Genomic DNA, 11,965 nt, shown 5'->3' with positions numbered 1-11,965 from the left:
AAAAGATTACATACTTTTAATAAAGATAGAAAAATGCCATTACAAAGGTAAAAACAAAATTCCACTGTAAATCACTTTAAGGAGTCAAATATCACCTCGTAATAGGAAGGCTAATTTTTGATCAAATTTTGGATTATTGATTAGAAGTTGCTCCTAAATTTTTGACTGTGCTCCTAAATTTTTTAAGTTAGGAGCACAAGTGCTCCTAAAAAGAAAAATAAGCGTAGAGCCCTGAAGGACCAGGAAAAGCCTTTTCAATCACATGCAGACTGGGCTTAACGCTTGTTAGACTTGGACTGGAAGTTCCTCTTGTTTTGCATCCCCAAGAAGGCAAATATTTCATCACTGAATCAGGAAAATTATGCCTCACTGTTCTATGCAAGCTAAAAAGCAGACATAAATATTTTGACCAGTTCTAAAATCTACTGAGCTGCAGCAATAGGCAATGTGAAGCCTTTTCCAAAAGGAAGATTTTTGGCCAAATATCACACGTATCTATTTCGGTGAAATTATATTTTTTGCATTTACCTCAGAATTACGATGCTGGTGCTGGGAATGACGTCACACCCAACTCAAAAAACAAAGACAGACGTGTCCATTGTTAGCAATACCAGTCGATTAAAACAACCTCAAATTGCCTACAAATAGAGGTTGGATAGTACTGTTTTTCTTCTGTTGATGCACCGAACAGCCATATTGGATTCTGAAGTTGGAGCTGTTGCGATTCCTCCAAGATTCTGAGTTGGAACTCTGACTTGAGAGGGCGGTCCAGTTAAAAGTTCCTACTGGGAACTAGGAATTTCCAACTTCAGAGTACAAATGGAACGCAGCATTAGAATCCATTGTGAAAAGCCCAGTGTAAAAACTAGGGATGCACCGATACCACTTTTTCCAGTACTCGCCCGATACCGATACTTTTATTTTTGGTACTTGCCGATACCGAGTACCGATACCGATATTTTTATTGCATTTGTACATTTTTTAAATATTGGGTACAGAAACCAAAAGGGTATGTATAATGTTAGTTGGTTAACTTCATTTATCAAATAGATACAGTCAAAGACATCCTTAACTCCTTTCTGCTGTCTGTTGTTCTGTTGTTGGTGTTTCTTTGTTTGAATATGGCGCTTATCACATGCTGTGTGGTATCGGCGTTTGGTATCGGGGCATTTTAACGAGTACGAGTACGAGTACAGGAGACCAGTATCGGTGCATCCCTAGTAAAAACATATATATATATATATATATAGAAGATCAGACAAAATGAGAGAACTGTTGACAAGATCTCATTCAACACTGAAAAGTATCAAAATAGTTCAATCCAATTAAAAAAAAAATACACACAAGATTTGTGAATGGTATATATTTACATTAAAGTGATTATTACGTTTTGAATATGGATATTTTTCTTACAAAAACGCATCGATTCACTACAGAAGGCCTTTGTTCACCCCCCGGAGCCGTATTAAAATGCAACAATGTCACTTACATCATTATCACTGCATCTCGTGCGCCACTGATGACGCTCCCTGACGCACTCCTAACATTGGATTGTACCATTTTTGCATTCAAATGCAAATGTTTATTTTAAATTCGACTAATATTCATTTTTTAATTCACAATCTCCTCATCACAGGCAGGCACAGCACTCAATTCAGCATGTGTTCGTGTTTGTGTGTGCTGTCTGCATCACTCATAGCACGTGCCTATATCGTGCACTATATGGAAAAAATGTTTATATCGTTATCGAAGGTGTACCGTCGATAAATATCGATACCGTTTTATCGCCCAGGCCTACGATGAACACTATTAACAGCAATTATTATATGTTGCAATAATCATATATGTTGTATATGTTGTTGAGAATATATGTTGTTGAGATATATAGTTGAGCATCATCAGCATAACAATGGAAACTAATTCCGTATTTTCTAATAATATTACCAAAGGGTAACATGTATATTGAAAATAGCAGAGGACCTAGGACAGATCCTTGTGGCACTCCATACTTTACTGGTGATAATTGAGATGACTCCTCGTTTAAGTAAACAAATCCACAGGCAATCTTGTGTGTGTCATGGATTATTGGAGAACACTAAAAAGTACATTATATCAGACTCACAGTGCTTTTTGTTTTGTGATTTACAGAAAGCTTCAACAATTAATTCCAGATTTCCACCCTGAGGGGGTTGGAAACACATGATGGAGAAACCCATCTTCAGACTACATCCACCGTCCAGCTCTCTCCACCCATCAAACAGACAACTAGGCCAATCAATAACGCCGCCTGCCCGACCACGACCTGCATGCTTCCGCCTGGCGTCACATGAACGAGATGGTGAAGGGAACAACGAGTCAGACTCAGCTCTGTTAGGCTCCTGTCAATCCTACACGCAAGTAATCTGGGATGGATTGCAATGGTTTAACTGAATTTTTTTTTTTTTTTTTTACTGTGCCTTAACTGTCAGACAGTTCACAGGGTGAAACCCTGTCTGTAAAGTTATGACCATTTTAATGCACTTGACTGTATCATGTTAATAATGTCTTGTGCCTTCTGCATTCTGCTTTACTCTGCCCATCCAATATAGGTCAGTTAAAGGGATTGTTCACCTTCAGTTGCTGGTCCCTATTGACTTCCATAGTATGGAAAAAAACACTATGCAAGTCAATGGGGACCAACTGAAGGTGAACTATCCCTTCAATCGTTAAACCAAATTAAACAAGGCTTTCTTCCAATTAGTTAAAAATTAATTTAGTTTTGAGCCAAAAGCCTTGCAGTTGAAGTTGCAACTGGGACAAACCAAGTGTGTGATATTTGTGATACTTTTCAGTCCCCTCCCACTCTCTCCTACATTTTTTCTACTGTCCCATCCAGCAATGCCAATAATGGCAAAAAAAAAAAAGAGATCTTAAAAAAAAGTAACCAACTAGTCGTTTTTGACTAAATGTACTTTAGTATTCTCAAAAGCACCACCTTTGTATTGATGTTGAAGAGTGGCAACTTGAAGAACAGCTTAAAAATGAGAATTACTTTTAAGCTACACCAGACCTAAGGTGCTGACTTTAAAGCATTGATTTCAATGGGAGAAAAGCAGCAACAAAGGGAACACAGGCAAGGAAGAGAACATAAAAGCTAACGCAGTACATGAAAAAATGGAGCAGAGGTAATGGGAGGCCTTGGGCTGAAAGTAGGGTTGTGTCGGTGAGGAAATTTTCCCACCGGTTAATCGGCGTGTGACAACACCGGTAATACCGGTATCACCGCGGGTGTCGCCCTCGCATCGGGAGTTCTGTGGAGAATCGGATATATGTGTTTAGACGTAGGACGTTCAGTTTTTAATTGTAGTGTCTGTTCTTTTACTGCAAGTGACGTAACCGGTGTTGCGGCTTAACACCGGTATCACCGTCAACACCGTCTATCGCGGCAATCCTAGTTGAAAGCACAACCGCATCACTAGTTACTAGTTGCACCTGCTGGTTGGTGTTGGAGCCTAAAAGTCTTAGAATCCCTGTAAGCCTGGAAAGAAGGCGAGATGTCTCTGATCAAAGTGAATTTGACCTAGTACCCTAGTGAGCACGTGAGGTGTAGTGGGTAAAAGAGAGGATGCCTGGTGTCATTAAAAGGTGGGCACTTTTTCTAATCACAAGACCTAATGGCTTGATATTCTGACAGTCACCCAGCTTCTGACTGATCATAAGCCTGAGACTCACCCTATCCTTCTGGAGTTTCTGGGCTAATCAGCTGGTGATGTCATACAGGCATCTCCTCTCCTAATTGGCTCTTGGCCAACCGTGCCATACAACGGCAAGAGCCAATGAATAATCAGCTTTAGGGTCAGATTAGATGGCTAATGCCACCTAACACTTTAACACTTCAGTGCATGTCATAAATAATACAAGGCTTCTAGAACAAATCTGAGTATTGAAACAAAGAAATTACACACTGCCAATCCATGTCTGCAACATTTGTGAAGACTAAAAATTAAAACATCACAATGATGGGAATAAAATCAACTTACTTGATTCTGTCGGCATCTGATAAGGACTCCTGTAAGAAAGAACATGCATTAAGTATGTGCAAACTGAATATATCATCTTACACATAAATATTGAGTATTAGAGGAATCAGAGAGTTGTATATTCCAATAAATATTTCACATATCCTTAATACCCACACTGCTGTATATTTGTCTTTTATACCAAGAGGGCAAACATAACATTTCCTCAATACTTGATTCTGAGCTGATCTTACGTGTGGCTGAAAAATGATTTCGAAATGTCAGAGCAACCTAAAACAGTGTTCTAACAAGTGATAAAGCAGTTTCGTATTATTGCACACATAGGAAACAGTTGTTTTGATGGATAGTCTTTTGTGACTTCTAAATGTTAAGTAGACATTCATTCAATAATCTCTATTATGGAATGTATCAATTAAATATTACAGATTTATAAATGACCTGTATGTGTTGGTTAATTCATTTAATAATTGCAATAAAAAAGCAAGGAATGCAGTGGAAACATCATACTCTGTGTTTCTGCCAAACAGGTCAATATGCACATGCCTAGTGAAGCTATGAAATCGGTTTGAAAACTGTTGTTTTTATGCCAGCTAAATAGCCGCCATATCCCACAGAGCAGAAAATGGCGTTTTTTTATTTTTTTTTAACATTTGTCTAATGCAGAGAAAGCTTGCAAACAACTCTGTTTGTTTAAACACTAGTTATGTATTTGCTTGTTGGTGGATAAAAATCTCTCATGAAAAACTGTTACAGAAGTGACAACTGGTTATCAGTAAACTTCAGTAAATGCTCATGTTTAGAGCAAAATATCCTCAGCAAACATTGGAACAGTGAGATGAGGATACTTGTCATGGCATTGATTCAATATAGGAAAGGTAACCCCAAAATTCCTGATCATATTCTACTATGAAATCATTCCAAACCTACAAGACTTTCCATTGTGGATTACAAAATAAGATATTCTGAAGACTATCTGAGCTGCTCTTCCATACAATTAACTAGAGGCTGCCAAGCTTCAAAATGGGCAAAAAAAACAAACATAAAAGCAATCTATACCATTTATGCACTATTCCATGTGCTTGGAAGCCATACTCTTAACGCTTCAGCCACTGAGCATTCTCCATAGATCAATATTTCACATATCCTTAATACCCACACTGCTGTATATTTGTCTTTTATACCAAGAGGGCAAACATAACATTTCCTCAATACTTGATTCTGAGCTGATCTTACGTGTGGCTGAAAAATGATTTCGAAATGTCAGAGCAACCTAAAACAGTGTTCTAACAAGTGATAAAGCAGTTTCGTATTATTGCACACATAGGAAACAGTTGTTTCGATGAATAGACTTTTGGGACTTCTAAATGTTAAGTAGACATTCAATCAATAACCTCTAAGACCTACATTATGGCATGCATCAATGAACTATTACAGATTTATAAATGACCTGTATGTGTTGGTTAATTCATTTAATAATTGCAATAAAAAAGCAAGGAATGCAGTGGAAACATCATACTCTGTGTTTCTGCCAAACAGGTCAATATGCACATGCCTAGTGAAGCTATGAAATCGGTTTGAAAACTGTTGTTTTTATGCCAGCTAAATAGCCGCCATATCCCACAGAGCAGAAAATGGCGTTTTTTTATTTTTTTTTAACATTTGTCTAATGCAGAGAAAGCTTGCAAACAACTCTGTTTGTTTAAACACTAGTTATGTATTTGCTTGTTGGTGGATAAAAATCTCTCATGAAAAACTGTTACAGAAGTGACAACTGGTTATCAGTAAACTTCAGTAAATGCTCATGTTTAGAGCAAAATATCCTCAGCAAACATTGGAACAGTGAGATGAGGATACTTGTCATGGCATTGATTCAATATAGGAAAGGTAACCCCAAAATTCCTGATCATATTCTACTATGAAATCATTCCAAACCTACAAGACTTTCCATTGTGGATTACAAAATAAGATATTCTGAAGACTATCTGAGCTGCTCTTCCATACAATTAAAACACTGTGACTAGAGGCTGCCAAGCTTCAAAATGGGCAAAAAAAAAAAAACATAAAAGCAATCTATACCATTTATGCACTATTCCATGTGCTTGGAAGCCATACTCTTAACGCTTCAGCCACTGAGCATTCTCCATAGATCTCAAATCTCATTTGCGTACGCCAATATTCAAACTTTCCACATAGAAAAGTCACATGAGGTATGACATAATGATGGCAAATGCCATTCATTCTTATGCATATCCTAGCAAGAACTTTTTATTCAACTGCAAATAACATTTGAGAAATACACCAATTATTGTATGACTTCAGAACATTTAAAATACAGTGCACAGGTCATATGGACTACTTTTATGGTGCCTATTAGATCTTGACAGCCCTTAGTCACTGTCCACTTTTGTTGTATGGAACAAGCAGTGTCAACAATCTTCAAAATGCATCACAGAAGTAAGTCTGTGAATAAACATGAGGATGAGTAAATAAGTTTTAATTTTTAAGTAAACTATTCCTACAATATTTAGTTAATCTCTGAAATAATATTGCAAGAGTATTCAGGCACAATTGTTTTAAAGGCATGACATTTGGTATAGTTTCTTCAATGCAAGAGTGGATTGTATATGAGGAAGGGGTAAAGTCAAAAATGTTGTCAATGACATACCTTGATCTGTGATAATATAGAAAAGGGAGTCACTTGTGATAAAGGTGTTTTCTCACACTCCACACGAATGATGGGAATCTCAGCCTTTGGCAGCCCTGATTTATCTGTATTGTCCTTTTGCACGGCTCTGCTTTCTATATGGGGTAACTGGTGGGGTTGAGGCTGGTGTTGAACCCCCCGTGGAGTCCTATCATCCCATTCGAAATCATCACTGCCCCCCACCTGGCTATAAATTGGGCCTTCGGTTTTGGAACGGGCCCCTTCACGATGAGGATCTACGTGTTGCTTTTCTGACGCTCCCTCTGGACTGTCCTCTGAGATGTGCCATGTCTTGGGTCTTGCCTCCCTTGATTTCCTGCTGGCTCTGCTATGCTGGGAGGCCCACTCGTCCCAAAGTCGGCTCCTCTCTTGCTTTTTGCCATGACGGTCCTTGGATTCATATTGTTGGGGATTGTTGTGCTGCTTGATTTGGCTCCCTTTCGAAGACACTGCTGGCTCTGGAAGGTTCCCTCGCAGCATCTTTAGACTAGCCGGGCTCAGGACCCGGTAGGTGATTTCGTCCAGAAATTGGGAAAATTTGATCTTTTCCTCAAGAAGCTGCATCTTCCATTCCGGTGGCATAGAGCTGGGAGATGTAGACGATGTGGAAGTAGCACGTCCCGTGGGAGAGGCTCGTATGCCCTTCTCCCTATCCAAGGACATACTTTTGGGCTTCCTGCTGCGTCCATGACTTCTCGCCTGGGCTAGCATCTCTGCCGACTTAGACTTGCGCAGACTGTCGGAAGAGTAGACTCCCAACTGATGAGACTGCTTGAGGATGCCCTTGGGTGGATGGTCATGCAGCAGAGGCGCTGCATGGGGTGGACGCTGCTCTTCTTTGGGTGCAAGTATCTCTGCTTTCTCTTTGAAGACCAAGAAGCGCTCCACACTCCTAGTGGAGTGTGACGGCCGCTGATTACAGAACCGGCTTTCTGACAAGATGCGCGTTAAATATCGCATGCGATTTATCGTGCAGCCCTAATTTAAACCCCATTCAAATTAAACAAGTTTGGGATTTCTAAAACAAGTTCTTGAAATAATTATCTACAGTTTTTCAGCAAACCCAGGGTCATAAATAAAAAAATAATTAATTCTGGGTGAATCTTTATTAGGGAACCAGACATTACCTAGTAACTTACCTTGGTAAGTTTCTGAGTAAAAATGCAGTGTGTGCGAGTATATATATATATATATATACATACAGGGCCTATAATTAACACTTGCCAAGCGCCAAATGAGAGTAAAAATCAGTGTTGGCGAGTATGTGTAACAGTGGCAGTCGCCAGTTGGCGGGTAAAACTTTTACGAAATATAACAATGCAATGTAGTGAGAACAACAGCCAGTTTTTAAAGAGATTAGCTGTTTCCGACATAAGCGAATAAAATAATCTTTTCCGAAGACAAGATCATCGTGATGAGCTGTTCTGTCATAAGCGACAAGAGCGAATCGAATAATAGGATACAAACGGACTGATAAGGTCAGAGCAGTGATGGCCAGCTTGTCCCTAGACACGGTTCTAATAACTTTTACCTGAGAAGATATTGCTGCTTCATTTCGGAAGATTAACTTTTCCCTTCTTTATTCTTCATAACCCGAGAATGTGGTGACACATACCTGGAGTTACGCCGCCTAAACGGTGCAGTGAAGTAGGCTAGGTTCGGCTGTACACAGACGCTGAGCCTCTCTAGACAGCGCACCAGTAGCGCTTCAACGGACGAAAACGCACACAATTATGTCTAAATACGCGGTTTTGGCGAGTTACCTCGTAAACTTAGTTTTAAATGAGTTATAAAGTCTTAAATGTCTGTAAACAGTTTGGAGAAAATAGGATATGTGTCAGATCCGCATCATGTGCATCAGGTTTTAAAGAGATAGCGCTGCTTTTAAAGTAAAACCTGCTGAAGTCTGTCAGTGATGTAGCTAAATCAAAAAACAAAAGAAAAAGAGAAATCACTCGACTGTTCTAGTCGCTGATTAACTTTTGTAAGTTGAATAAAGATTAATCTGTATAGTTTATGCATATACAATTTATAGTTTATGTGAAGATTGTTTTAAAATCACTTAATATTTCAGAGCCTATTAAATGTTAAAAGTAATGGATTTCTATTATACTGTAATGTTGAATGGCTATAATTAATAGGTAAAATTGAGAGAAAATGCATTTAATAGCGACACCAGTAGCAGTATTGGTATCAATACTTCATGTAACTAATAGGTAACTTAGTAAAAAGATACCATTAAAAACATTTTAAAAATACTATCTTTATGTTGTTTCTACATTAATTTGGAGGTTCAATGTGAAATTATGACAATATAAATATGCGATTAATCATGATTAATTACAGAAAAATGTGTGATTAATTATTTTTTTAATCGACTGACAGACAACACTAATGTTAACCTTTTATAGATTTTAGATTTCAATTTAAGTTCTAATTTTTAAAAACATTGTAAATATGTTTAGTCATTGTAGTAGTAATAACTGCCTGTTTTTGCAAAAAAATGTTTCATGGCCGGTAAATTTTATCACGTCACCGGCCATTGGCAGGCGTGGCAAAAAGTAAGTTTTAGGCACTATATATATATATATATATTTATTTATTTATTTATTCATCAGTATATATCTGCTAAATGACTAAACAATGTAAATATATATATTTAACAGGTTTTTTCATAGTAGTTAATAATGGTCACTGTCATGTTTGCATCCTATGTATGCTAAAGTTATCCAGCAACACCATTAGATTGCAAAATGAACCCACTGTGGGTCTGCTACTGTGGTAACCCACTGTGGGTCTGCTAGAGAGCTGCCAAAAACATCTGCTGCAAAATAACAGCCTGTTTAAGCACCTAACTAACTAGGTTAACAAAAATCCTCTCCCTGTAGATACAATATTCACATATTTGACCATTTGATATAATCTCTACATGTGGTTGCTTGAGGCAGTATTCACAAAACAACTTTGTGGCCAAGTAAATTTGAGTCGGTGAAAAGTTTGAGATAATTCCTTTTTGCTTTATCACTGCAGCCAGCATTGAGGACAATGGGCTCCCTGTGGTCAGAACGCTATTGAGTGTATAACACGCAATAGCAGGCCATGGTTAGCACTCAGATTCTCTCCACTTCTTCCTGGGTCACACCTTTCCCTGCAGGAGAGCAGCTTTCTGCAATGGTGTGGCTATTTTTATAGTTCCTGACTGGTAAAATGGGAAAAATGAAGGGAGAATTGGCTGGTGTGTCACAGTGTGGTGCCAATAAGAAATCAATGGTGTTCCCTGCGCATGCTGCTAATGTGCACAGGCTGGGACACACATACGCACACGCGCACGTGAGGGGGTTCACTGCCAAAATGTGGCACTTATTGACAGGCTGATTTCCCTCTTGACGTCATCCACTACCCACAGTGCACAAAAACACCAGGCCTACACAATGAAGTACACAGCAAGTAGAAATAAACATGTTTGTAAAAGATGAATCAAAAGAATGTGAATTTAAGCAGCAACACCATCTGAACTGATAAAGTTTCACACAAAGTTCAACAAGGTATCTTATCCTCTATCGGAGTAGGTATCTTATCATTAACTGTAAAACTTTTGGTCTCAAAATCTACCTATGCCAACACCGTCAAGTTATGTTTTAAAGATGTTTCTATCTATTAGATATTAAAAATTATGGTTCAGTCCACGTTTTCAATATAGCAGAGTGGAAAAACTAAACATAAAATTACATACGTTTATTAAAGTGGTTTACTGAACAAATTGTGGCTCTGTCTTTAAATAGTAGTAGTATATATTTTTTAAATGCCATGTCAGCATCTTAGGCAATTTTCATGGCAAAAACAATTACAAGTATAATAAATACAATAAAAACCAGCAAACAAACAAACACACGTTATATTACACAAGATTTTTTACATTAACACATGATAAGCTCTGTCTTTTAAATAAATTTGATTATAATTCCAAATTGTTAAACATAACATTAAATAAGACATCACTTGCAAGTTAAATAGGCTAAAATAGTGTATATATTAATTACTCTAGCGAAATAACGAGCTGTGGATGACTTGCCTGAGGTAAATGTAATGCTATGCGACATTGTTTACAGCGATCTGTCATACCACATCAAAAAACTGTGTTGGGGGTAGTAACGCATTAGAATAGAATAAGACACAAACCTGCAATAATTAAATATTTTAAACAACACAAATATCCTTTATGTATTTAATCCCATTTTTATTAAGGTCTTTGCTGTTCACCTTTGATGATCCAGTTCAACCATACTAACAAGCAAAAATGACTTCAGATAAACATAACTTTTGTTTTTCATTTTTCTATTGCTGAAGAGTATTGAACTTTCTTCTCTTGCATCCTATTCTTCACGCAATCCATAATGGCAGCACAGCTGGAAGGTAAGTTTGAGCTGCGGCCTCTACTGTACAGACGTGAAATTACATTTCCTTCAGGCTGAGGCTTATTTATTTCACTTTATGGTGTGAAAGGGCTTTTTTTATATTAAAAACAACCAAGCAGCCCAGACGAGAAAAAGAAACCCAAAAGTAATGTAATTACATTCCATAAAAAAATAAGTAACATAATGAGTTACTTTTTAGGGAGTAACGCATTATTGTAATGCATTACTTTTAAAAGTGACTTTCTCCAACACTGTCAAAGAGAGACAAACTTCCTGAACTTCCTGATGGGATGGTCAGAATTTGAAAGATGAGACTTTGTTTCTAATCGAAAGAAACAAAACACAAAGCTTACTGCGATTATTGATTGGGAGCCATGCTATATACTGACTAGTGAAGTTTTATTCACGCATCAACTGAAACAGCACAGACAAAAAAAAGATGATTTGGGGATTTAAATTAGTGGTCGACCGATATATCGCCAAGGCCGATATTTGGCATTTTTCAAATATCGGCATCGGCCGATAAGTTTTTCTGGTTGGCCGATGTGTTCGAGGCGGGACTTTTATTTTGACGGCGCGAGTGAACACCAGCGCCTGAACACAGTGCTCACATTCTCCCTTTTGTAGCGAACAAGAGGGAGAATGTGAGCAGTGTCGTCGTTCAGTTCTGTCTAATATGGATAGAAGTCTATCTAATAATCAGATAGAACTGTTAAACAACGGAATTAAAATGTATACAAAAAGTATTAAAACGATTGCCTTATTATTAGTAATAGAAAGGCAAACATTATAATACGTTCTCATTTGCCATCAGCATGCAGCAAATA

The 11,965-nt window shown here is 37.8% G+C and overlaps 1 protein-coding gene across 2 annotated transcripts in view; it reads right to left on the bottom strand.

The window, feature by feature from the left end:
- LOC107739468 (tight junction associated protein 1 (peripheral)) overlaps positions 1-7,626 on the bottom strand; it is a 51,518-nt gene extending 43,892 nt beyond the window's left edge. For both annotated transcript variants that reach the window (XM_016551580.1, XM_016551581.1), the window contains exons 1-2: positions 6,685-7,626; positions 4,020-4,048 (exon numbers count right to left, since the gene is read on the bottom strand). In XM_016551580.1, coding sequence (XP_016407066.1) covers positions 4,020-4,048; positions 6,685-7,434 — 779 coding nt within the window. In that variant the 5' untranslated portion in view covers positions 7,435-7,626. The remainder of the gene's footprint in view (positions 1-4,019; positions 4,049-6,684) is intronic.
- Between the last annotated feature and the right edge of the window lie 4,339 nt (positions 7,627-11,965).

Source organism: Sinocyclocheilus rhinocerous, unplaced genomic scaffold (assembly GCF_001515625.1).
Source record: "Sinocyclocheilus rhinocerous isolate Xijiao unplaced genomic scaffold, SAMN03320098_v1.1 scaffold345, whole genome shotgun sequence".
Classification (NCBI taxonomy): Eukaryota; Metazoa; Chordata; class Actinopteri; order Cypriniformes; family Cyprinidae; genus Sinocyclocheilus; species Sinocyclocheilus rhinocerous.
Note: the sequence above shows the minus strand (reverse complement) of the source record. Positions and strands in the feature narration are given on the sequence as shown.